This window comes from Lucilia cuprina, chromosome 5, assembly GCF_022045245.1.
Source record: "Lucilia cuprina isolate Lc7/37 chromosome 5, ASM2204524v1, whole genome shotgun sequence".
In the NCBI taxonomy this organism is placed as follows: domain Eukaryota; kingdom Metazoa; phylum Arthropoda; class Insecta; order Diptera; family Calliphoridae; genus Lucilia; species Lucilia cuprina.
In genome coordinates, this window is record NC_060953.1 from 19983741 (window position 1) to 20010391 (window position 26651).

General features: G+C 27.9%; 1 protein-coding gene across 1 annotated transcript in view; it reads left to right on the forward strand.

Moving 5' to 3' along the window:
- LOC111675868 (delta-1-pyrroline-5-carboxylate synthase) overlaps positions 1 to 25139 on the forward strand; it is a 46666-nt gene extending 21527 nt beyond the window's left edge. Inside the window, exons 5-12 of the mRNA XM_023436723.2 lie at positions 6 to 173; positions 554 to 742; positions 6779 to 6971; positions 9381 to 9622; positions 17157 to 17414; positions 17485 to 17710; positions 19891 to 20169; positions 24791 to 25139. Coding sequence (XP_023292491.2) covers positions 6 to 173; positions 554 to 742; positions 6779 to 6971; positions 9381 to 9622; positions 17157 to 17414; positions 17485 to 17710; positions 19891 to 20169; positions 24791 to 25050 — 1815 coding nt within the window. The 3' untranslated portion in view covers positions 25051 to 25139. The remainder of the gene's footprint in view (positions 1 to 5; positions 174 to 553; positions 743 to 6778; positions 6972 to 9380; positions 9623 to 17156; positions 17415 to 17484; positions 17711 to 19890; positions 20170 to 24790) is intronic.
- The last annotated feature ends 1512 nt before the right edge of the window (positions 25140 to 26651 follow it).

A 26651-nucleotide genomic window follows, 5' to 3' on the forward strand; every position in this document is an offset into this window, starting at 1 on the left:
TTCAGGTTCTTGTTACGAAACCAGATTTTTACAATGAGGAAACACGTAACAATTTGTTTTGTACTCTATCCGAATTAATTAGTCTTAACATTGTACCAATTATAAATACTAACGATGCAGTCTCACCACCAATGTTCATTGTAGATGATGATCTTCCAGCGGGTTCTAAAAAGGTATGTTGAATAAAGAAGTTGTCTGTTTGCCACGTAGACGTTTAAGTGGATGTTACAACTTGTTTACAAAACTTGGTTAAGTGTTGGTTTATTGGCAATCTATGTATGCATATGTACATATGGATTTATGTACAGTATGGCAAAAAAATTTCGAAATCTGTATAAAATCTTATAAAATTGTCTTATCTTCTTAAGATGAATTCAAACTATTCATAATCTCATGTAAAAAAGTTAGTTAAATGGTTTTATCCTTTAACCTTCTATGTATAATTACATGAATATATTCTTTTAGTGTTTGTATCTTGCAATCGTACATATGTATAAGTTTAATTTCAATTTATTTTACGTGCTTTTTTCTTTCTACCGTTTCATGTACTTAGGGAATCGCTATTAAAGATAACGATAGTTTGTCTGCCATGTTGGCTGCAGAAGTGCAAGCGGATTTGCTCATTTTGATGTCGGATGTCGATGGTATTTACAATAAGCCACCGTGGGAAGATGGCGCCAAATTAATGCACACGTACACATCTAACGACAGTCGTCTTATCGAGTTTGGCAAAAAATCTAAGGTAAGCAAACATTTTAACATTTATATAATCAAAGAAGTTTAATAGCTAAAACTTTAGCCGTACTATAGAGATTCCTTTTTGTTTCCTATGTCTGTCCGTTAACCTTTTCTTCATATTTATTCCTGCTGCACGGTTTCTTGTTGATTACAAAATTCTATGTTTAAAATTTGTCTCTGTGCAGTAGTTTATTAAATAAATGAGTCAGTCGCGTAGAATTTGCCACATGCCACTTTTACCGAATATACATATACAAATAAAATCTAGATGTATATAAGAATATAAATATGTGTATATTAGGGTGCAAAATATATTGTTTTATTTAACATTTTTTATCTATGTACATATCTATATGCACGGCAATTTCTAGAATTATGATTATTTTTAGAGCTGATGTCAGATCCACTTAGGAGTTGAGAAAGGATATAATTTTTTTTGGCCCTTTATAACTTTTCAATTAATAAATATACTAATAAATGTCTACATATATTAGACACATATTTCAAAATAATCAGTCACATGGAATTTTCAAATTGTACAAAAAAGTACTTAAAAGTGTACTTGAATTTGAATTCGATTGTGTCAAATCTATATTTTTTCAAATTTATGTATATCTATGTAAAATAAAAACATTTCAAACCGACTTCTCCAGTTAGTAAACTAATCAATATTTGTATCATTAAGTAATTTCACTTTTTAATAATCTAGTCCAATGATCAGGCAATAAGCTATTCCACAGAATAGACGAAATACTATTCTATAACTAGATATTAATCTATACTTTTTCATAGAATAATCGCTATAAATACTTTTAACGACTAGTTAAAAGCATTTTAAAATTGGTTTTAGACATGGCAATAGATTAGTGTATTGTCTAATCTATTTAAATAATCCACATATTAGTTCAAAGACTAGTCCTAAAAACTACTTTTTATGCTAAATATTGTCTAACTATAATCCCTTCCAGGATCCTTTACAATATTATCTTTTGACCGAAGTCTGTAGTTTATTGAAATTTGTGTTAATCTTTCAAAAAGATAATATATCTGCAAATTGTACAAAATCGATCATTGATGTACCAAAAAAAAGTACAAATGCACAAATTTTGTCAACTCTGCTATCAGCAATAGTTAACTTTTTTCTTAATTCAAAAGAAACTAACTACCTTAATGTACATTCATATGCATCTGTTAAAGTAAAAATGTCTTCAGTCTGTATTTGTTTTATTAAAGTAAAATTCAATAAAGTTTTTTTTATTATTCAATCTAGTTGCAGTCGTAAATAGGTAAAAAGTAATTTTAGTTAATTCTATTTAAGCATGGTACAAACATTTTATTCTGTTTTTATATATTCTTCTTCAAAGTTTCTGAACAAATATTAAATTGATTTTTAAAACAAGAATAAAAGAACAATTCCTATTGAAAATTTCTATGTGGGCTGGGTGAAGTCATAAACCGATGTCAATCGAAATTAATAATAAAATCTATAGTGTATTCTACACTAATACTTCTTATTCTGATATAAATTATTAAATTATTGGTCATGCTGAAGAATAATTTTTACTTGTTTAATTTTAAATATTGTAAAACTTAAAAGTCACATTTGACTAACAAATAAAAACAACGTGATCAGACATTGATTGATTTTAAGGTTACTTATTCAACTTATATAAATTTTCTTATGTCATTTCAACAAAAAACTCTAAAAGTGCGTAAAAATACCATTTAAGCAAATTTAAATAAGTAACATTGTCAATATTGGACTAAGTATATTAAAATCATATTGTTTGTGTTTTATTATTTAAATTGAACCACAAAAGATGTCATCCTTATTAAATTCACATAATAAAATCTTCACAGTATTTATGGCAACAGATTATAATTATGTTAGAAAAAAATTTAATAACGCAATCATCCGACTATTTTGGTTTATATTATAAAATTGTTGTTGTTTAGGTCCTTAAATTTTGACACAACAAAAATGAAAAATTTACAATAATTTTATTGCGGTCAACGGCAGTTGCCCTTCTCGTAAAATAAAGAAATAAAAAACAACAACAGTAATAAAATGAATAAATTGAGAAAGACTTAGAAAGAAAAAATCTTGTCGAGATTTCTATGAAGATTTATGTTCACAATTGGAACTTTTGAACAAATTAGTTACTTAATGTAATTCTAAGTCTACAACGACCTTTAAAGACTCTTTTACGCTTTAATAAACACCAAATATTGCTACTAGAGTTATTAACGTTTAGTTAAATGGTGGAAAATATGTATGTATTTATATGACTCATGTAGAAATAAATTATAAAATAATACAGAATAAACGTTTTCATGTACTTTTAAAGTATTGTTCAAATCTAGGTTTATTTTTAAATGTTACTTATAATTTCCTATTTGTTTCTCTAGTGCCATCTACATATCTGATGCGTTTTAAAGTTTATGAATTAATATATTGAGAAAGATATTTAGACCAGTCTACAACAAATTTATTTATTTTACAAATGATTTATAAATTCAATTTCGTAGGGTTACTTAACTTAAGTTCAAACGTAGTTTGTATGAACCTAGATATGCGACACCTAAAGCTACGTTCACACCTATCAAATATTTGACGAAAATGACGTTACCCCTAAAAAATCTACATTTTGATTTCCTCTAAATATATATTTATTTGCACAAACATATAACTTTAACAAGATCAGTTCAGAACATATTTGTTATTTGTTTCGACAATATCTGCAATTACAAAAAAACATGCAGAATCAGAAAAAAATTTACAAAAATTAGTGGTTACGTCTCTTTTGTCAAATATTTGATAGGTCTGAACGTACCCTAAGTTCTATCGACCGATAAGCTTTGCGTCCATTCTACTTAAACAGTCGACTTATTAAATTACTTGAATAAATTCCATTAAATATGTTTAAAAATCATTTTTGTAATCAATTTTTTAAATTAAATAAACGCAAAGTTTTGTTATAATTGCTTAAGGCAGTTTGTGGAAATAAAATGTTTTAACATTTTGAAATAAATTCAATCGTACAACACCATCATTGTTGACCAACAATTGTGTTTTTTATAAACCACTTTAAAAATGTTTTATATTTAAACATTTCACAGAATCACCAGCAAACATATACCTATCTATATTTATATACATATGTATGTATATGTAGATATCTTAATAAAAGTGTTCATTCGGCGTGACATGTATTATTTTACATTAAACTTTGTATAATAAATGCTTGAGAAACATATAAAGTTTTACACGTCGTACGTACTTCTACATGTTACTGGAACACCTTTGGACACAGCACTTTTGTATAACTTTTTATATTGAAATATTTATTCCATTTACAACCTTTGTTTGTATAAATATGAGTAACTACCCAACAAAAACTTACTTTGAAAAGTAAGGCGTTAAAATGTTAAAATTTACATACACAATAGAATTTTAAGTCATTATTTTTACACAGGTTTAATATTGGAGTTAATTACTTAGCATGCTCACTACGGTTGTGTGGAAATAGAGAAGCAAATAAGTTATTTTACTACTGTGGGAAAAATTTTCAACGAGGATACGTTTTACCAATAAAATTATTTTTTAATGTTTGTGTTAAAAGCAGTGTTTGAAAACAACTTGTTAAAAAGTAAGTACTTACATTGTAAGTCATTACTAAACTCCTTTTAAATAATGCAACCGGTAATTGCAATTCATAACCCTGTTCTTGCTGGATTCCTACATTTTAAAGTTGATTTTATACATATATTTGATATAATGAAATCGTTAATATGCTTAAAATATTTTTAATTTGTTTATTTAAAAAGTGTATAAATTTTGTCAAATTAAAAAAAAATAATTAAAATTTTGAATTATAGTGTTTATAGAAGGAATATTCAGATGAAGACACAAGTAATATTATGAAATACACACAAATTTCTAATATATATTATTTTTATATACTCTATACCACTATTGTGGGGAGTAATTAAAATAATCTTCATTTTTAACATATTGACTGGTGTAGGGTATCATACGTCCGGCCATGCCCGACTATACATTCATACTTTTTCAATTTTAGAATATTGTTGTTATGTTAAAAAGCCTTGGGCTTTAATTGAAGATTTTTAATAAAACTTAAAAACTGAAAAACAAACACCCTAATGAATATTTACGAATATAGTTTCAGCGATACATTGAATAAAAGTTTACAAACAAAATTTTCTTAAAATTAAGATGGCTCTTGTTTTTCTTCAATTGTACATATACTCGGTTCTAAATTTTAGGCAGAAAACGAGAGCCAAACCGAGAAAAAATTAAAAACGTCAAAACTCTTAACGAATTTTAAATATTTTCAATATATGTATGTACATATTTATGTGCTGTTTCTAGATACCTATCGAGTAGTTTGAGCACAAATTTTGCTTGTATTTTGTTATTATAACAAAAAAAGGTAAACATTTAACTCAAACTACTCACACGTTATACAGAAACATCATATTAGTATAATTTCCTTCATTTTCTATTAAGTTAATTATTAAAATAATTGAATATTTCATTAAAAAGAATAAACATTATAATTATAATTTTATTTAATTTTATTATAATTTTATCCGTTTTTTACAAAAGTTGCAATAAATTAAATTTTACAGTTTAAACTAGTTTGACAACTATTTTTTTTTAAATTAGACATAATTACGTTTTATATGTAATCCAAAAATCCTCCTAAATTGTTTTGTAAATCACATCGTAATTTAACCTATGCTCTATATATAATACTTTATTTAGAAAAAAATTTCATATCAAAACATTTTTCATCAAAGACATTGAATTTTTAATCCATTTTTTGGTCTACAGATATGGTATCACTCTAATCTTCAAACCATTAAAAGTTTTATTCTATATACAATATGTATTATACAAGTTTTTTTTACAATACTCACACCTATTTCCAAATAACTTATGTAGCAATATTAATAAGTGTCTAAAAGGATTTTTTTTAATAGTATTATTCATTGTTTGAAGTTTATCAATGCACTTCTTTTATAATATGTAATAAAAAAATTCGAAATATTTTAAAACGTCAGATTCTGATCAGATTCTGATATGATTAAAGTAAAAAAATACAATGTTAAGAAAATTACAAGATAATTCTCTAGATTACAACACAAATTTGATTACACAGTGCAACACGAAAAATATAATCATATACTGACATCAATCCGTGATAAAAAAAACCCGTGTCTCATGTTTTGCAAACAATTCGAAATTTCTTACTCTTTGGGGCGAAATTGTAGTGCTCTTGTCTTAAAGGACATGTGTGAACATTTAAAATCAAAAACTTCATACTCAAGATAAAAATTGCTTAAAACGTCAAAAAAATTTGAATTTTTCAACTTTCCAGTGGTTTTCTAACGTAGGCGTATACTTTATATTTACAATATTAATAGATTATTAACACTTATACGTATAGCTATAGTCGTAAATAAAAGCAGTGCAAGCAGATATTAGCCTGAGATAATGATCACCTAAAATTGAAAATTTTCCCAAATATTCCGATACGGGCATCTTTTGTTTTTGTCTTTTATCATGTAGTGTTATCCGTTTAGGGTTTTATTTCCCTACAGTTGTATATGTATGTGTAACAGAAGTCGGCACCTACATTTGGCAATTTTTACTTATGTTACATCTGACCTAATTTTAAATATTCTGAACCCTAACGATTAGAGTAAATTAATTGTATTAAGAAAATTTCTAAAATCCTAACTATTTTCTTCATTACTTTACGTAAAATATGTCTTCAAATGACAGGCAAAAATTTTACTTTAATAAACAGACAAGTTGATTTGAAAAGCTTCACTGCTGCTAAATGGAAATTTTTGTCTTCAGAATACTAAATACTTAAATAGTTGTCATAAAACTAAAATAACTCGTTTAATTTTCAATTAGCCTACATATAAATATTACTCTTTTACTTTCATCTTAGTTTCATTTTAGTATTTTCATGGTACAAATTTGTAATTTTTCTATTTTGTTTAGGTTGGTACTGGTGGTATGGACTCAAAAGTTAAGGCTGCTACTTGGGCACTAGATCGTGGTGTTAGTGTTGTAATTTGTAATGGCATGCAAGAGAAGGCTATTAAAACTATAATTGGCGGTAGAAAAGTTGGAACATTCTTTACAGAGTCAACGGAGGGCTACACCACTCCTGTGGAAGAACTTGCGGAAAATGGTAAGTGCAAGTCTCATTTTATGTTTTGATTTTTTCCCTCACATTCTTACTAGAAGGCTGGAATGTTTTATGTCCAAGACATGATGATGGGCTAAGGTTGAGAGCACAGTAAACTGATGCTGTTACATTGCTGTAGAATGCATAGATGATACTATGTGTAAACTTGTCCATTTTTATATTCTGTCTGAGGGTCCTTTGTTTTTTTCCAGTTATTGTTTGGTATCTGTATTTTGAATTGCAGTTCGTTCATTGTTGTTGTTGTTGTTTCTGGTTTGAATTTCCATTGACCATTAAGTCTCTGGTGTTTTGCTGTTGTTAATTCTTGTATTGTATTTCATAGAACAACGAATATCTTCTATGTTGTGCTATTTACACTGTTGCATTGCGCAGAAATACTTAACGCAACCAAATACTTTAGGTAAAAAAATAAGAAATAGATTTACAACAATACATTATTAAACAATAGATTTTCTGTCTTTATATATTTCTTATACATCCATCTTCTTTAACTTATCGGAATATATGTCAGCAATTACAAGACAACTTAAAAGTAATGCAAATGATAAAAAGAAGAATAAGTTCATCCAAGACGCAATATATCAAATCAATTAACCTTTAAATACTTATTCTGTATAGTAATTTCAAAATTGCAATATTTTTGAGTATTATTTAAGAGTTAAGGACCTAATGGTCACATTAAGTTTACATAAAATGTACGTCTGGTACACATGTAGAAAAAACTATAAGAGTGTGGCTTTGTATTTGCATATTGTTAAAATATTCATTTATATTTAGATGCATGTACTTGTTGTATTTCATTCTATACGATGTGACTTGAAGTTTAATTGAATTATTCTCGGGTGAATAAGTGAGGTTTAACTAGAAAAATGTCCTCTTTTGATGCTTGTAATGTACAGTAAACCACTTTACTATTTTCTTAAATAAGAATTTTAATTCTTCATGTCACCCCCTATGAGCAAAAGTAAAATTTCGCTTTAAATTTGCTAAAACTAGATTTTTTGTATTTTTTTTGCTAATTCTTACCATAAAAAAGGAATATACATTTTTTTAATTAATAATTTACAAATTTTCATACAGTCGAACTTACGCATTACATATATATTTTTTTAATTAATCTACCTATTAAGTTGTAAATCCTGCTTGTTCAAACAAATTATAAAGTTTGGCATTACGACTTATAAATTAAATAAAAATAATTTACTGTGGGTGACTTAATTAAAATTGTTTCATTTGTCAATAACACAAATCGATAAAATTTTAAAATTGTCGAACATTTGAGACCAAGTTTTACAGTTTTTACAACATGAACTATATACGGTAGAGTGAAGGTTATAATACTTTGTACATACCGTATAAAATAAACAAAACTATAGAATCCTACTTATAGAATCAATGCAAATATTTCAGCAAAATATAGAATCCTGACAACCTACCTGACGATGTTCCATCGATGTTTCGCCGTCCGCCAACTTCAAAACAATTCCTGAGACATTTGATGTAATACATCAATCAAATTCGGCCTCAGGTGAGAATCGAACCCACTATTTCCGGTCTACAAGACTAAAACTCTAACCATTAACCTTCCGTAGGCCCTTTCTTTTAAATAACAAAATTTTAATTCTAAAATGTACATTGTACGTGTTAGTATAAACTGGTTAGGACTACTAGTTCTAGTTTACATAATTATAGCTACATCATTGAGCAATTTCTTCTCGATCTGCCTATGGTCATAAATTCCTTAAAAATTCCACTACCGATGATCACTTACAGAAATTACATGAAACATTTTAAAAAGCTTAAAAATAAACAAATAATTGTCCGATCCAGAAAAGGTTTCTCAGAATGATTTTTTATAAAATATGTATAAAATGTAAATTTAAATAAAAATATTCGATGTAAACTTTTTTATGAAAAAGGGTATTTAAGATTCGCCATAACCAAATATAATAATATGTACAACTTGTTTATTAATAAATATTTTTTTGTTTTACAAATATTTTAAAAAGAACTTTCAAAAATGTTTAACTATTTGGAATAGGATAGGAAATAACATCAATTTTTATTGAGTTTATAAACCATTGGAACATTTAAGGTAAATTTTTCAAATATACGCATTTTTGTCTTATGCGATTTATGATTCATAGTTAATGATTGCATTTTGGAAAGTTTATCAGTGCATCTAATCCTAAGTGCAGAATCAGCATATTGTGCTCCCAGCCATAACAAATGATAGAGTAGAAGAACCCTAAAAGTTATAAACTCTTGTTTTTATGTCTATTTTTTATATTTTTATATTCTATATACCTTGTGTTCTTCACCTAAAGAATATGTATTTTCCTACAAACAACTGTATGTTTGTTGTTTGAATTTTTTGGTTTGTTATTGCAGCACGCATTGGCAGCCGTCAGTTGCAAGCATTGTCACCAGAGCAAAGAGCCAGTGCTGTTAACACGTTGGCTGATTTATTGGTGAGCCGGGAAGAGTATATATTGGAGGCCAACGCAAAGGATCTTGCTGAAGCGCAACGAAATGGTTTGGCCAAACCATTGTTGTCACGTTTGTCCCTTAACGCAGGCAAATTGAGAAATTTGTCAGTTGGTTTAAAACAGATTGCGGATGCAAGTCATAGAGTAAGTTTTACAAGTTACTTTTTTCAGTTTTGTTTTGTTTAATATTTCGTCAAAGACATAAACTAAAGAGAGATTTAATCTTTGCAAAAAATAAAACTCTTTTAAACTTTTAGAAATTAAGGATAATAAACGTGAAGAAAATAAAATGCATGTATTGCAAATAAAACTACTTATTTACAAACATTTATCCTACACAGAAAAAAAAAAATTGAAAATCTCACCAAAAATTCTTTAAGCCAAGTATTTTTTTACTAAAATAGGTTTATCACGAAATTTGTAAAATCAAGTACTAAAATTCATAAATTCTTTATTGCAAAAATTTCTGGATTTTTCTTATTAAAATAATATACTATTTACGAAAAATAATGATAAATATTCCCAAACATGTATTTCACTGAAACAATAACGTAAGTTATTTGTATTTGTACTGAAATTTATGCAACCATTTCATCTGAAACATATAAATTATTTATTGAATTTGGTCAATATTTATTTTGTACTGTGAAAACTAAAACACTTATACGTTAAATGTTATAAACCAAGTAAGAATTATATGAATTTATTTTAGTGCATACCAAAACATGTTTTAACATGTTTTAAAAATATTTACTGAAAATTAAATCTAGTTCAATAAAGTGTTTGTTAGAAAATATTTTCCTTCTGTGAGAAAATTAAACAAATTCGTTATGAACGCAAACAAAAATATTTATAAAAATCGAAATTATATTTAGGCAAACGATTGTTAAGAAAAAAATTGTGCATATTTTTTCTATGTACACAGAAATCGTTTGCTTAAATTTAATTAAGTTTCTGAATGTACTAAAATAAAATGATATAATTCTTACTCGGTTTATAACATTTAATGTATAAGTGTTTTAGTTTTCAGTAAAAAATACTTGGTTTTATGAATTTGTTGTTTGATTTTGAATTTAATTTTTTTCTGTGTAGGTTTATAAAACAAATTTTTGCACAAAATGAATCTAAATTTTTAAGTTAATTAGATATCGCATAAAGTCTTGATTTTCTTTAATATTTGAAGAAATAGAATTTCTATTAGATGTGTATGTAATTATTAAGAAAACAAAAACATGACAAGAAGGTACAAAGCATGACAAGAAGGTGCAAAGTCCAAAAGATGCCATTAAGCATGACTTAAAAACGATGTGGGATTACTTTACTCTAACTAGTCTTTTTACTATTTATATCACCTTTATCCTTTATAAAGCTTTTAGGCATTGGACGAAATCTTTAATAAAGTAACATTAAGTATTTATTTCCTTTTTTTTAATTTGAGAAAAAAAAAATAAGCGGACTAGAAATAAAAGGCGTGGCACTACCTATATGATTTTTACATTCAGAAATTGTTAGAGCTAGAATGCTCTAATATACTCGACATCGATGCGTTTAGGAAATAAATATTTTTTACTAAATAAAAAATTTTCAAATTTTGCATTCACAGCATACACTTCTTATGAACAATTAGAACGAATTGTTGAACTTGCAATAGTGGTCCTATACCTTAAAGTACACCAATCGGTTCAGGGTCATTTTCTGAGTCGATTTAGTTATGTCCGTCCATGTAAAACTTGTAATCAAACTACAGGTCCTAATTTTCGAGATAATTCAATGAAATTTAGCACATGATCTTCTAACATCGGTCCATTTTTTTTACCTAGCCTCCATACATAAAATCATAATTATGTTTAATGTTCTCGTATGTACACAAAAAGCTGCAAAACCAAGTTCTATACTCAACTTGATGACCCTCATGAACTCTATAATTATAGAGCCTCATTTGACCTTAGACGCTATTAAAAGCCCCCTTCAAAATTTGACTTAAATGTCCGCAGTTTTATTCAAAAATAAATGACTTAAGTGTATCTGAGGCAAGGTACAATTTAACTTAAATGTTTTATTATGAAAACTGAATCACATTTTAATTTTTATAACAGGTGTAGGGTATTATATGGTCGGCTTTTGGAAATTACAATTACTTGTAACTGTAGTTTAGGCATCACTAATTTCAAATTACCTATATGTAGATATAAGAAACAAAATTCACAATGACAAGTTATACCAAATTTTTCAATTAAATGTAATTGTTTTTGGGAAAAAATCAATTGCAATTACAAATAATTTTAATTTGCAGAACTTCAATTAAAATTACAAATAGTTTTAATTGACCAAACTACATTTAACATTTGAAGAAATTGTAGCAATTATTTCAAATGTATTTGTGATTGAAAATACAATCATTACCCCCCAAAGCATGCTAAATCGATATTTTTTGTTGGGTAACCCCACTGACTCACTATATACTGCAGGGTGTTCATATGCTAAAAACACGTATTCTCAATAACCAATATTTGGTTTTGGGCTGATAAGGTTTAGATTTAATCTTAAGAACAATAAATTGAAGAAACTATTGATTAATAAATATGTATATACGTTGTTTACTCACAATACTCACAATTACTAAACTTTAAATTGTCTAAAATGACATTATATTATATAATTTCCATTATTTTTAGAGAAAAAAACAAATGTTCAACTTTTTAATATTTTTGGCATTTTAACATTTTGTATTGAAGGATATTATCAACAGCATGACTAATCCCCATGAAAATAACTTAGTAATATTGATGCTCGTCCAGAGTATAAAGATTTTAAAAGTAATAAATTTGTCAATCTTAAAATTACAATTTTATGCATACTTAAAAATACTTAGTTAATATAAATTTTTAAATTTTCATACATACATTAGAGTGTCATAAAAAAGAATGTTGGGAATTTAGAATATACTTCTCTCTGATTCCTTTTTGGGTTGTAAAAGTATCTTTAGTAAAAAATCTATTTGAAAAGTATTCTATTAAAGTTAAAGCATTACAAAATACTTATGTGGCAAATAACATCAAATTATCTTGAAAATTGTTGTTGAGGTTACATTTTTACATCGAAAGTTACAAGAAATATATAGCTACGGGATGTTTGTTCCACATACAGCAGTCAGTTTGAAAAACGCATTTTTCGCTATGATGTTATAGGTGTTCCCATGACCAATTGATAAGTAACCTACTTTCAAAAATATACATTCCATTGTAATATCGAAAAATCTTTAACAATAAACAAGATATTTTAAATTCCCGATTTTTATCTGACATACTGTTACCCATTTTATTTGGCAAAACAGTTTATATCTGGCATTCTTTTTTGGAGCAATTTAATATAAACAAGTAATGTTTTGGATTATATGTACATTAGATTGTTTTAAACGTTTTAAATAATTACATTTGACTTATAGTGTTTAAGAGTTTATATTCAGTAAACATGAATGCCTTTTTTGTTGTATAAATTTACACATTTAACATAATATAAAAAACTTCGAACTTTGTTTTATATGTAGTTAGTTACATGATTGTAATACACAACGCGTATATTTTGTATGTTTTCAGTTGCACAAAATTTTAAGCAACAGATATTAGAGTGTATATGTAAACTTGTATATTTTGTGTAGTAAGTCGTTGTAATCTCTTTTTCTTTAATAATTTCATTTAGTCGCTCTAAGAATTTAAGCAGTTGGAAATCTGTGCTATGCAATGTTTTGTAATTTGGAAATTTGCTAAGTAAAATATTGCTTCCAAACTCATTTACATACCTACATACATATATGTATATGTAGTTGAAAAAAGTGTTACTTTTATTTAAAAAAACATCTAACAGTACTTTCAGAGAATTTATTCCGTCATTTTAAATGTATTGTTCTTTTTAATTAGAAGTGTAAATTCACCTATATAATAATTAATAATCAGTTCAAATATTTTAAGGTTTTTATTTTTTTCTAATATTCAACAAAAAATTTTTAGTAGCTAATTATATAATTAAATTATTCAAATATTCTTTTGTAAGTTCAAATATTCTTTTGTAAGTTCATAATAAATTTTTCATTAATATAAAATTCATGAATTTTCTGGAATATTACAAATACGTATATAAACACATTAGGGAGGCGCAGCAGTACCTAACTCTTAGCATGTGTTTGTGAAAAAGTTCCTATCTCTAAATATGTGTTGGTAACAAAAGTTTTATGTTGAATATTACCAATAATTCCAAAATAAATGAGGCTTTATATAGGTTAAATATGGACCGATCCTCGGTTAATTTGGGAAAAGGATATATTTTTTTAAATAACAGTTAGTTTTGTTGAGTCTCATTGCGATACAAATGGTTACAAGTCAATTTTAGACGTTTACGCCATTTTTTGAAGGGGGGTTGATATGGGGGCTAGGGTCAAATAAAGGCCGATCTTTACGAAAATCTGCAGTATCATTTATACTTATATAAAACTTATTTGTGCCAATTTTTAAAGAGATAGCAGAATATTTGACGTAATTATAACATAAAAAGTTCAAATCGGGAGGTACGGTTGTATGGGGGCTAGGTGAAATGATGAACCGATTTCAACCATTTTCAACAGGCTTCGTCCCTATGCCAAAAAAACATGCTTGGTCAAATCAAATCATCAAATTATCTTGAAAATTGCGGCCTGTGCCTTGTGCACAAGGTTTACATGGACAGCCAGTCAGCCGGACAGACGGACGGATGGACATGTCTTAATCGACTCAAAAAATGATTCTGAATCGATCGGTATACTTTAAGGTGGGGATATTTTTGTATGTTACAAACATCAGCACAAACGTGTAATACCCTCCCCACTATAGTGGTGTAGGATATAATTACATTTTTAAATTTGTTTGAATTTCCAATACCAAAAATTGAAACTCTGTTTTCAAATTAAAATTCAAATGTCAAGAAATAGAAAAAAATATTTTTTCCAGTTTAAGAAAATTAAAAATTATTTTATGTGGAAATTGCGATGGATCTATTTTAAAAAAATCCAGATTTTTAATGGATAGCGTACGATCCTTAAAAGTGGTCATTTGAGTGTTTTGACAAGTTTTAACTTCTCACAAGAGAGTTAAATTCACACGGAACTCGTAGATGTGAGAGAGTAATTTCCTATATGTGAGAGTCGGACTACTTGTTATACTTTGGCTATAAACATTTATATAAAGGTCTCTTTTTAAAGAGTTTTCCAATTTGTTTCAAAATTTACACAAAGGAATGATATGAAATGTCGATATGTATCTACAAAATATTCAAAGAAATAAGCCTAGGCCACTATCGGGCCTGTTGTGCGCTTGTATTATTGTCTAACATTCAGAATCTCAGTTTCCAGGAGGTAATTCCAAAGAGAGACTTCTCTGCTTTTCTACACAAGTAATTTTGATCTTTTTTCCTTAAATGTATTGCGACATAACCTACATAGCAGACTGGTATAAGTCCTTTTTATATTAATTATAGCAACCCATAGTAAAGGGGACAAAATGCTACCTTATTATGTACCGCGAAATACCCTTTTCCTGATAGCTTTATCGTACATCTCGCAGCTTATCCATAGGTTTCTTAGCATGTAAATGACTACGGATTTGATAAGAAAATCAGGTACCCACGATGTTAATGCATACCGACAATATATACATTTTACTATCGATGTATTAACCTATATAGTGGATAACTTCGTTTAACGTGGTTTCCAACAATTGTGTAAAATTTAAGACCAATCGAATGTCAGGAATCCGAAACTTAAATCGATTGAGAAATTTAAATTTGTGTAAACTTAGGACTTTTTTGATCTCTTAAAAATGTTTACAAATTAATAATTGTATTTTCTAGAGAAATGTTATGAAAATATAATTTAAATAAAACAATTTTGAAAAAATCGGGTTTCCGTTGCCCGATTGCACAAGTAAGTTTTAGAAACCAAAAATGATAATTTTTTTGTGGCCCCCTAATATACATACACATAAACTTGTTCTTAGCTCTAATGACATTTTGATCGTATGGAATTCAAAAATTTAAACTTATTGTTTGTAGAATAATAAGAAAAAAACTCAAGTAGTGAAAATGAAGAAGCAAATACTTGTTAAACGATGCTAGTACATGTTCAACTTTACCTTTTGAGTAATATTTTAGTTTTTAGTTTTAACTTAAAAAAATATCCTAAAGTATTTACAGAATTTATGAAAAATAAATGTTATTGTAAAAGTTTCATTCAAAATTATACACTTAGAAAAATGAGTTATAATTTCTATGTGAAGACTATTAGTTTGTAAATTATAAAACGACTACTTAATAATGTAGTGGGTATGACGTCAAACTTTGAACTGATATGTTTTAGGTTTAAATCGTGTTTATTGGGATTTTTTTGCAAAAGAAACCTTTTAAACCCCTTTTTGCATGGGTGGTATAAGAAATACGGACATATATAGTTAAATCGACTAAGATTTTCATAAACCAGAATATGTATGCTTTATTGGGTCTCACATGATTTTTGTTTGTGTTATACACGGAATTACAAACTTATACCACGAATGGTGGAAGAGCAAAAAAATTCGACATAAAAAATAAAACTATATGTTAAAATACAGGACCAAAAGGAAACTACTATTGACATGAATCTCTTCATAAATATTCTATGTTGATCAAAGAATTTAAATTTTGTAAAATGTGTATAAGAATATTGCTCTAAAGATAAATTCATATATCTACTTTATAAACTTGAAATTTAAAGTTTTGTAAATCATAATTTATTCAGTGTATGGATGTATGCACCTTTACGACAAATTTTATACTGGCATATATATGTATGTAGGTAAATTGATTTCGGGTAAAACTTTAGTCATTACATCAGTTAAGTGAACTAAGAAAATTTCATTATAAAAAGTAAAAAAAAAACACTGCATACAATTGATTTATAAAAATATGAAATTTATGAAAAAGTCACAAAATAATGAATGAAAAATTCAAAGTTAACAAATCTTAAATTGGATTTGTTGGACAATTTAATGAATGAAAAAATAAAACTTTTTTATATAAATTTGAATAACCTAAAAGTACATTTAAATTAATGACTATTCAAAGCACAATTTAATTTTGCACACAATACTATGAATATTTAAAAAGTATTTACACAACAACCTTTAACGAAAAAATATAAATTATATTTTAAATTTATTTTGAAGTTTAACAAAAAACGCTTACATTTTTAATCAAAAGTTAATAAGTAATTTAAATAAAAATTTTCTGGTTCAACGCCGCATTATAAACTTTTAATACATACATAATAATATGAATATTGCTTTATATTGAGGCTTAGTTTTTTAAGAATTACCAGATAATTTTAAATATGATTTATTGTAGAAAATGTCCATAAAAGACTTAAGCGGCTATATAGATTCTGTATATGAAAATCTTCTGATCGGTCATGAAAGACTATCCGTCTTATGCAAAAACGATTATTAAGTTAACAGTGGTTGTTAAAACCTGTTTTTATATGGAAAAAGTGTGCAGTAAAGCATTGTTAACTTTAATAATCGTTTTTGCATAAGGCCCTATATGTTCACACTTACATTAAAATAAATCATAAATTCTTTTTCTAATAATTTTCAATTTTGCTTTCTACGATTATAATCAGAATGTTGGCCGTGTATTAAGACGCACCCGTTTAGCACAAAATTTAGATTTAACTCAAGTTACTGTTCCTATTGGAGTGTTATTGGTAATTTTCGAATCTAGACCAGATTCACTGCCACAAGTTGCTGCCCTGGCCATGGCTTCGGCCAATGGTTTACTTTTGAAAGGTGGTAAAGAAGCTGCCTATAGCAACAAGGCACTTATGGAATTGGTAAAAGAAGCACTGAAAACTGTAGGCGCTGAAAAATCTGTATCTCTGGTATGTATATAAAATTTGCATATTTCGTCAATAAATCACTAATGTTGAAAAACAAACAAAAATTGAACAGGTTTCCACGCGCGAAGAAATCAGTGATTTATTGTCAATGGAAGATCATATTGATTTGATTATACCACGAGGCTCATCTGATTTGGTGCGCAACATTCAAGAACAGTCAGTACATATTCCCGTATTGGGTCATGCTGAGGGTGTTTGTCATGTTTTCATTGATAAGGATGCTGACATACAAAAAGCCTTAAAAATAGCCCGTGATGCCAAATGTGATTATCCAGCAGGTAATGGAAACAGAACGGAAATTGAAATTGTTTACAATTTCATAAGAATCATAACAAAAACATCAATGACAATAACACAAATATTTATTTGTACACTCTTCATACAAACATACCTTTTTATTCTGATTTTTTTATGTATTAAACTAATGTAATTGAAAAATTCCATAGTGGGGGAACATAAGAAAGACATTTTTTACATTTCTTTATTTTAGAAATTTGTATTTATACTTAATCTTACACTGCGTTCATTGTGTTGCTGATTATCTTGTTTTCTTTTTTTGTTCATTTATATATTTCTTCTAATTAAAATTCTTTCCCATACATAAACATTTTGAATTTTATTACTTTTCAAAACTTGTATGATAACTACACTCGTTTTTAATGAATTACTGCCATTTAATGGAAGCAAACACTTCAAACAATTTTCACAAACCACAAAAGTTGTCAACTTTTCTTCATCGAAAATACATACATATGTATGTATGTATGTATGTATGTATGTATGTATGTATGTATGTTTGTGAGTCCTTGTTGTACATGTACAATGTACATATTTGTTAAAGTTAGATTGTTTTAAACACCGTTTCCTTTTTTGATTAATCTACATAGGTCCACCTATGCGTCCGTCTATTGTGGGAAAATCCTAGACATAATAATACGCAAATTGTTAAATTTATTTAACATTGTTGATTATATTATTTTCTTTATCAACAAAAATAATAAAGTTATCGTTTTCAAATAATATTAAAAATGGTGTAGTACTTAAAATTGTTTAACTTTCATGTTATTAAAAAACGAGAAATACGAGTTGTATGAGTATGTGGGAATATGTTAATAGGAATCTAAAAATTCGTTTGAATATATATCATCTATACATTGGGGAACTTTAGTTTGCAATTTTGCAGCATATTTTCATTTGTATATACTGATGAAGTTCTACCACCTGTTTTGTTTGTGTGTGAATGAATCCTTTTTTTGTATGAGAAAGAAAAACTAACAATTTTCCACAAAGTTTTAAGAGATATTGTTATTGATACAAACACAAGTACTTATTACACAAACCTCTTAACACAACAAACACACAGTGTGTTATAAAAGTCTTTTAAAAAATTATTTATTACATATTAATTTTCTTTATATTTATATGTATGTGTTAGCGTGAAATTTGGTAGGGAACATTTATATAGTTAAACTGTATTCTGAAAGGGCCACTCGTATTTTGCACATTTTCAATAAAGGATATTATGCGTTTCTGTAAAAGTATACCAATCGGCTTATAATCTCTTTCTGAGTCGGTTTAGCTTTGTCCGTCTGCCTGTTTGCTAAAGATTATTTGATAAAATTTTGCACATACTCCTATCCTTCCCAAGTGGTAGAAATCGGTCTATCTTTTCGCCTAGCCCCCATATAATCGTACACTAGAATAGAGCCTTTAGGCTCATAATTATGTTGAATGTTATAGAGTGTCAACAAAAATCAGCAAAACTTAGTCTTATTGAAGTCTAAATGACACTGCCGATTTTTGTAATAATCGGGCCATTTGACCCTATTAAAATGTTTTTTTTTTTTTTTTTTTTTTTTTTTTTTGTAACACACTGTGTATACTTCAGCAGTATGTTTTGTTTCCAACAAGAGATTGTTAAGCAAGACTATTTACTTTAGTTGTGTTAAAATAACATAAATATGTATAGAATGTTTGTATGAGTGTGGCAATTATTTTTACCACTTAGTGCTTCAACAACAATGGAATTTTTTGAGTTCAAATGTTTGCATTATGCATATGAATATTTTTTATTTGGGTAATCTTTGAAATTATCATTTAAATAATTTATGTTATTTTATAAAGTCGAATCTGCGTACTTATGTTTTCAAAGATTTTATCACAATAAATTTGACACAAAAACCTTAATAAGCACATAATTAATAATTTGAACACTCTAGAACTGCAGGGTAGTTATTAACACTTTCACCCACAGTCTTGTCCATATCATACATACATAAAAATATATGCATCAAATATGCCCTCAACAATAATATTAAATTGAATTTTATGTTCGCATTTTTTCACACACAAACTCGTGCCAAAGTCGATTCTAACAAACATACACTCATATAAAAGCAACATTTGTCTAACTTTTGCAATGAAAATTGTTAATGCACTTATTCGTGTATCATTTTAGCTTGCAACGCCATGGAAACTTTACTCATTCATGAGGACTTAATGAGCGGCGACATTTTCAACGATGTGTGCAACATGCTGAAACGTGAAGGGGTCAAGATTTATTCTGGACCAAAACTTAATCAAAAGCTTACCTTTGGTCCTCCTGCTGCCAAGAGCCTCAAGCACGAATATGGAGCTTTGGAGTGTTGCATTGAAATCGTTAAAGACCTGGACGATGCTATTGATCATATACACACATTTGGCAGTGGTCATACGGATGTTATTGTAACGGAGAATGGTGAGTATAAGTTTAGAGAGTATACGTTTAGTAAGTATGACCATCATACAACCTAATCTCATACACATACGCAGATATGTGTGTATGTACATAAAAAAATTGACAGAATGATATATGTATGTATTAGAGACTGTAGCATAAATCAGGAATGGAAAATTGACATAATAAACTTTGTTTTAAACTAAACAAAACAAATACAAAATTTAACACCAACTTCCATACCGATTCGAATTTCCGTAAATAAGCTATAATCATTTTATGTGATAATATTATTAAATTTTCCATTCCTGAAATAAACCTACATGTTTGAATTGTGGTTCTAAATAAAGTAACAAATTAAAAATTAATAGAGGCATGTATACAAATTGTATTTTCGATTGAAATTTATTCATCCATATTAAAAGCCCAACCAATCATCTCACTTTCACACACAGATTGTCTACGTTTGAAAAATGGAGCAATAATTATTATGCTGGCAACTTGTGATACTAGTAATCTATAATTTTTCAATTATTGTAAGTTAAAAGTCAATGGGCAATTATACATATAGATTTATGAGCAAAATCAAACATTAAAAAAATCGTTTAAAGTAAAAAGTTGCGTATAACGTTAATTTTTTTTAAATAAGAAGGTGCTAGGTGCCACACCTACGTAAAAAACAGTATTAAACGTGACATATCTTAGAAACTGCAACAGCAAGAGTCCTAATATTTGCTCGAACAACTTCCATGTGACAATTTTTGTACTAAATAACTATGTTTAGACAGGCATGTCCGACCATATGCTACCCTTCACCAGTCAGTATGTTTAAAATGTGGATTATTTTTAGTAAACTATTTAATTTGTTTGACGAAAAAGATCTTTTCTACAATTTTCCTTATAAATTCTGGTAAAGGAATTTAAGACTACTTCGAAGTTATTTATGTAGAATATAATCGTGTTATTGTGTTTATTAGTGAATTTTGACTTTCGTCAGTTTCTGAGGGGGATCATTAGAAAATGCGTTGTGTCGTTTAAAATTCTATAAAACTAAGTTTTGCCAAAAGCCCTATTCAGGGGGTACGGTTGTATGGGGGCTAGGCAAAATAATGCATCGATTTCAACCATTCTCATAGCGTTCATGTACATGCAGACAGACGGGCATAGCTAAATCGACTCGGAAAGTGATTCCGATTCTAATCAAATTCTGAATAAAGATATGCCCGTCTGTCAGTCCTCCTTGAAAAAGCTCACGCAAAGAAAACAAAAATCGTTCTACTCAAATTGTGGAGAAACTACAAAAGATATTTCGTTATGTTTCTCAATTATCGTTAAAAACTTACTCAAAAATATATATTACCACAAACTCTTGCAGATATGATATAATCACTTAAATCCATACAAATAATAAAGAAATAAAGATATCGATATAACAATCGACAAAAATACGTTTTTATACCCTCCACCTCCATCAGTGGTGATAGAGTGTATATATAACTTTGTCATTCCGTGTGTAACACCAAGAAATATTCATCTGAGACCCAACAAAGTTTATATATTCTTGGTCCTTCTGAGTCGATTTAGCTATGTCCGTCTGTCTGCTTAAACACGCTCACGTTAAAACTAAGCCAAGGACATCAACCAAATTCACCAAAAATATTTATTATTATCCTAAGCAGTTTGGTATTGAAAATGGACAAAATTGGTTCACATCGGGAAAAGTTATAAATCAAAATTTGAAACAACCTCGAAAAATATAAGCATTTTTTACATATTCTGATGTAATTTTCTCGAAAACTGTAAAAGATAATTCCATAGAAATCCACATGCATTCGTTTCCATATAAGAGCTTAATCTTTGCATAAAATCGCCAGAATCGGTCCACAATTTCATATACCTCCCATACAAAAGTACATATTCCCGGAAATTTGGTTTTTTGTTAATAACTTCCGTCGTAATGCCGATATCTTCACGATAATAGAATTTATCCAGAGGAAAAATTTTTTGGATGGGTCCATAATTGGTCATAGCTCCCATATAAGGTCCCCTCCCGAAAATCACTTAAACGCGCATAACTCATTACTTAATTAAGATATCGATATAAATTTTGGTACAAGTATTGCTCTTATATGCAAAAATATTACAATGAAAGTCTTTTTTGGATCGGTCCATAATTGGTCACAGCTCCCATACAAGGTCCCCTCCCGAAAATCACTTAAACGCACATAACTCATTACTAAATTAAGATATCGATATAAAATTTCGTACAAGTATTGCTCTTATATACAGAAATATTACAATGAAAGATTTCTTGGATCGGTCCATAATTGGTCATAGCTCCCATACAAGGCCCGAAAATCACTTAAACGTGCATAACTCATTACAAAATTAAGATATCGATATAATGTTTTGTACAAGTATTGATCATATACACAAAAATATTAATAGGAAATTTTTTTCCATCGGTCTATAACTGGTCATAGCTCCCATACAAGGCCCCCTCCCGAAAATAACTAAAACGCACATAACTCATTACTTAATTAAGATATCCATATAAAGTTTGGCACAAATGTTGCTCATATACAGAGAAATAATATTGTAAAAAGGTTTTTCCGGTCGGTCCACAATTGATCATAGCTTCCCTTTTAGAAAAACACACATATAAGGTTCCCTTCCGAAAATCAGAAAAAACGCACATAACTCATAACCAAATATTTATATCCATACATTTAGCAAAAATATTGCTCTTATATACATAAATTCACTATAAAATTGTTGTACGACCGGTCGATATTTGGTTATAGCTCTCATACTAGGTCCAGAAAATCATTTAGATTCACAATATTTATTACCAAGTAGAATTTTGAAATTTTGTCTTTTTGTACATAATTGGTCACAGTTCCCATACAAAGTCCTTTTACGAAAATCTCTTAAACGCACATTACTTATTACCAGGGAAACCGAAAACATGCTCTAAAAAAGTGTTTTAAGCGCTTTAAATATGCCGTAAATAACTCAAAATATACTCTTAAAATTTAAAAAATATGCTCTAAAAATAAAATTTTTCATTATTTTTTAACATTGAAAAGCTCAAAAAGACAGAAATTGTAATGAAATAATAAATGTTTAGTGTCATATTTCATCCTACAAGATTTTTTATAATTGATTCATCTCATAGTTTGAAGAACTAGTTTAATAGAATTCCGTTTTACGTTCAGATAACCAATAAATAACATGAAACCATTTGGACCCCAAAAAACATATTTCAAACGACAAAGTTTGACACATTTCTACCGATTGTATTCATAGCTTCTAAACTGACATTTTAATCGGTTTTGTCATAAATTCCAATAACTAGTTCTTTAAACTATAAAAATGGATTGGTCTCATGAAATCAAAAGTAATAGGTTTTATGTCTGATTTAAAATGTAATGTCTGATTAAAATGTAATGCTGTATTTTTTGCAGTTTTTAAGTTCTACAAACGAGTTTTTTTCAATATTGCAAAATAGGCTGAAAATAAAAAAATTAAATTTTATTTTTTTTAAATAAAGTTTTGAAAATGTACAAAAACGAAAACATCAAAATATGCACTAAAAGAGTAAAAAATGCTCTAAAAACTCGAAAATATGCCTTAAATATGCTAAAAAAAGTCAAATCATGCAAAATTATGCTCTTATAGGTAAAATATCCAAAAATATGCTCTAACAAATCGATGCCAAAATTCTTAAATTGGTCTGAAACGTATAAATATCTCATCCATGAGTCCATACGACGCACCACAAAAAACATGCATTTGCATATTTTGGTTTCCCTGCTTATTACCAAATTTAGCTATTGATACATAATTTGGCAAAAATATTAGTTTATATAAGTGTATACTTCTATTTTTCCTATACTAGGTCTAGCCTCTAAAAGCGCTTTAACCATATTTAAAGAGCATTATCAATTTGTGTTAAACAAAATTTTGTGTAGAACAAAATTATATATGTATTTGTATTTTGAAAATCTCTAAATCTTTCACACACTTACATACATGCAAATTACTAAATTTATAATGTTCAATAAATCTTGGAATTGTAATAGATTTAACTTTTGGGATTTTTTCTATTAAAGACATGAGAAAACTTATTTCTACAAATATTTGATCCATTAGAAAAGTAATAACACAGAAGTAGCTGGTGGAGGGTAAGTATTTAAGATTCGGCACAGCCGAATATAGCACTCTAACTTGTTTCTTCACATACATATATCTTTCTGCAAAATATTCCTCGTATCAGATTATAATTGGTCATTGTTACCACATGAGGACTACTTCCGATAATTACATAAACGCACATATTTCATTAATAAATTAAGATTTGGTTCTTGGTGGAAGAACCAAATATTCGAAAAAAATAATTAAATAAAATAATTAATTTGTATACATTTTCGTCGAATAAGTTAAGTAGAACTAATAATACTTATCAAGAAATAGAATTAGGGAGGCATTTAAATTTGATAACACTGACATGAGAAAGTAATTAAAACTGTAAATAACAAGTTCTCAACTATTTAGTAGGAATTATTTTATAATCTACTAAAAACTTAAAATTTTCATCTACAATAATAATACCATTTAATATGCATTTTTTTATTAACAGAATCTTCCGCTCAACACTTTTTGAACTCGGTTGATAGTGCTTGTGTATTCCATAACGCTAGCTCTCGTTTTGCTGATGGTTTCCGCTTTGGCTTGGGAGCTGAAGTGGGTATTTCAACTGCACGAATCCATGCTAGAGGACCAGTAGGTGTAGAAGGACTTTTAACTACCAAATGGATTTTGAGAGGTGAAGATCATACGGCTGCTGATTTTGCTGAGGGTGGTAAAAGTGTTTGGCTGCATGAATCGTTGCCCATTTAAGTGCAACAAATTAATCTGTAATTTTTTTAAACTTGTATCCTTTTATATCCTAAACATACGTACATAAATTGATTTTTTTAAAAACATTACATATATGTGTTTTATTTTTAATTTTATTATTATTGTTATTAAGTTGAAACAATTATTTTAACATTTGCCTTTCAAAAGTCCTTAAAAATATTCAAAAGATTTGTTGGTTCTTTTAAATACTTGGGTGATTGCACATCTTTGTTATTTCAATTTAATATTATTTTCTTTTTAACATAAAATGGGAATTCATAAAAATAGTTCACAACATTTCATAAGCTTTTAATATAATCTGTTTCCATGTATACGTATTGTACATTTACCCCTTTTGTTGGAAAAGTATTTTTGGGATACCTTTTTGATAAGGTCTTCTTATTTTTTAAGTTCTGCTACTTGTACTGGTATCTCGATCTTTTTAAGACGTGTACAAGCACACAAAAATATTTTATAAAATGTTTTATACTTGGAGTACAATATATTTATATATATGAACTTTTGTTCATTTTTATTAAGCACCATCGAACGATACTGTATTGTAACCCAAAAAGAAAAGAATACAATTTTTTAAATATCTTGTGTGTTTTTTGTCACTTTGTATTACAAAAGTTTAACTTTTTAATTAATTTTGATTTTTTGTTTAATATTAAAAATATCTTGTTGTTGAAAAATTATAAAACTGAATTTTATAAATTTGTTATATCTGTATATGTAGGTACATTTAATTTGAATGTTTGATAAAAATGAAAAATAAGCGAATAGCTAAAGGTATGATGTTATTAAATAGAAGCATTTTCTGATTTTAAAATAATTTTAAAATTATTGTGACCAATAAGCTTTTAAATTCTTAGTAAATTTTATTATTTAATGTTGCCATATTCTTTGCAAAACATGGTACCAGTTGTTTTAATTACTTTGAAATTGAACTAAATTGTTAATGACTTTGGTTAGAATAAAATATTAAATAATTTTTTTACAGGATTATATACACAAATTGTAAAACTCTAGGTCTTCATTTCTAAGCGTAATCGGTTCTGAAAGTTTATAAAATTAAAAAAAAAAACGTGTCACTAACTAATTTTTTTCATCTTCTTTTCATGTTTTTGTCCGTAGTTTTAAACTTTTGAACACTATTCATTATTGTACTAGCAAAAGACACTTAGGAGATAAATTCATTACAAGCTTATGCGTGTGACATCACTTTACGCTTTAAACCATGGATGTTAAAGTTTGTCACCAGGTTTTTTCCAGTCTTAAAGTTTTTTTTTACCGGGCTCCCTAATAAAATACGAAAATTGTTACATTTGGTTAGCTAATTTATTATAAACAGTATGTTATATATGTATCTCGTATTTAATATATCTCGGTAATGTTCCCTGCATAGGAGATTGGTAAATTATTCAAAATATCAGTTTTTGGCATAGCATATTCGCACTTATATAGGAAATAATTTGAATTATGGCGTAAATTGAGCTTTTTGTTATTTTGAATTATAAAATCAGAGGAACATGCAAAAATATTCAAAAGCAAACATTTTAAGAACTTGTGAAAAATTTTGCAAAATTTCATTTTTGGGA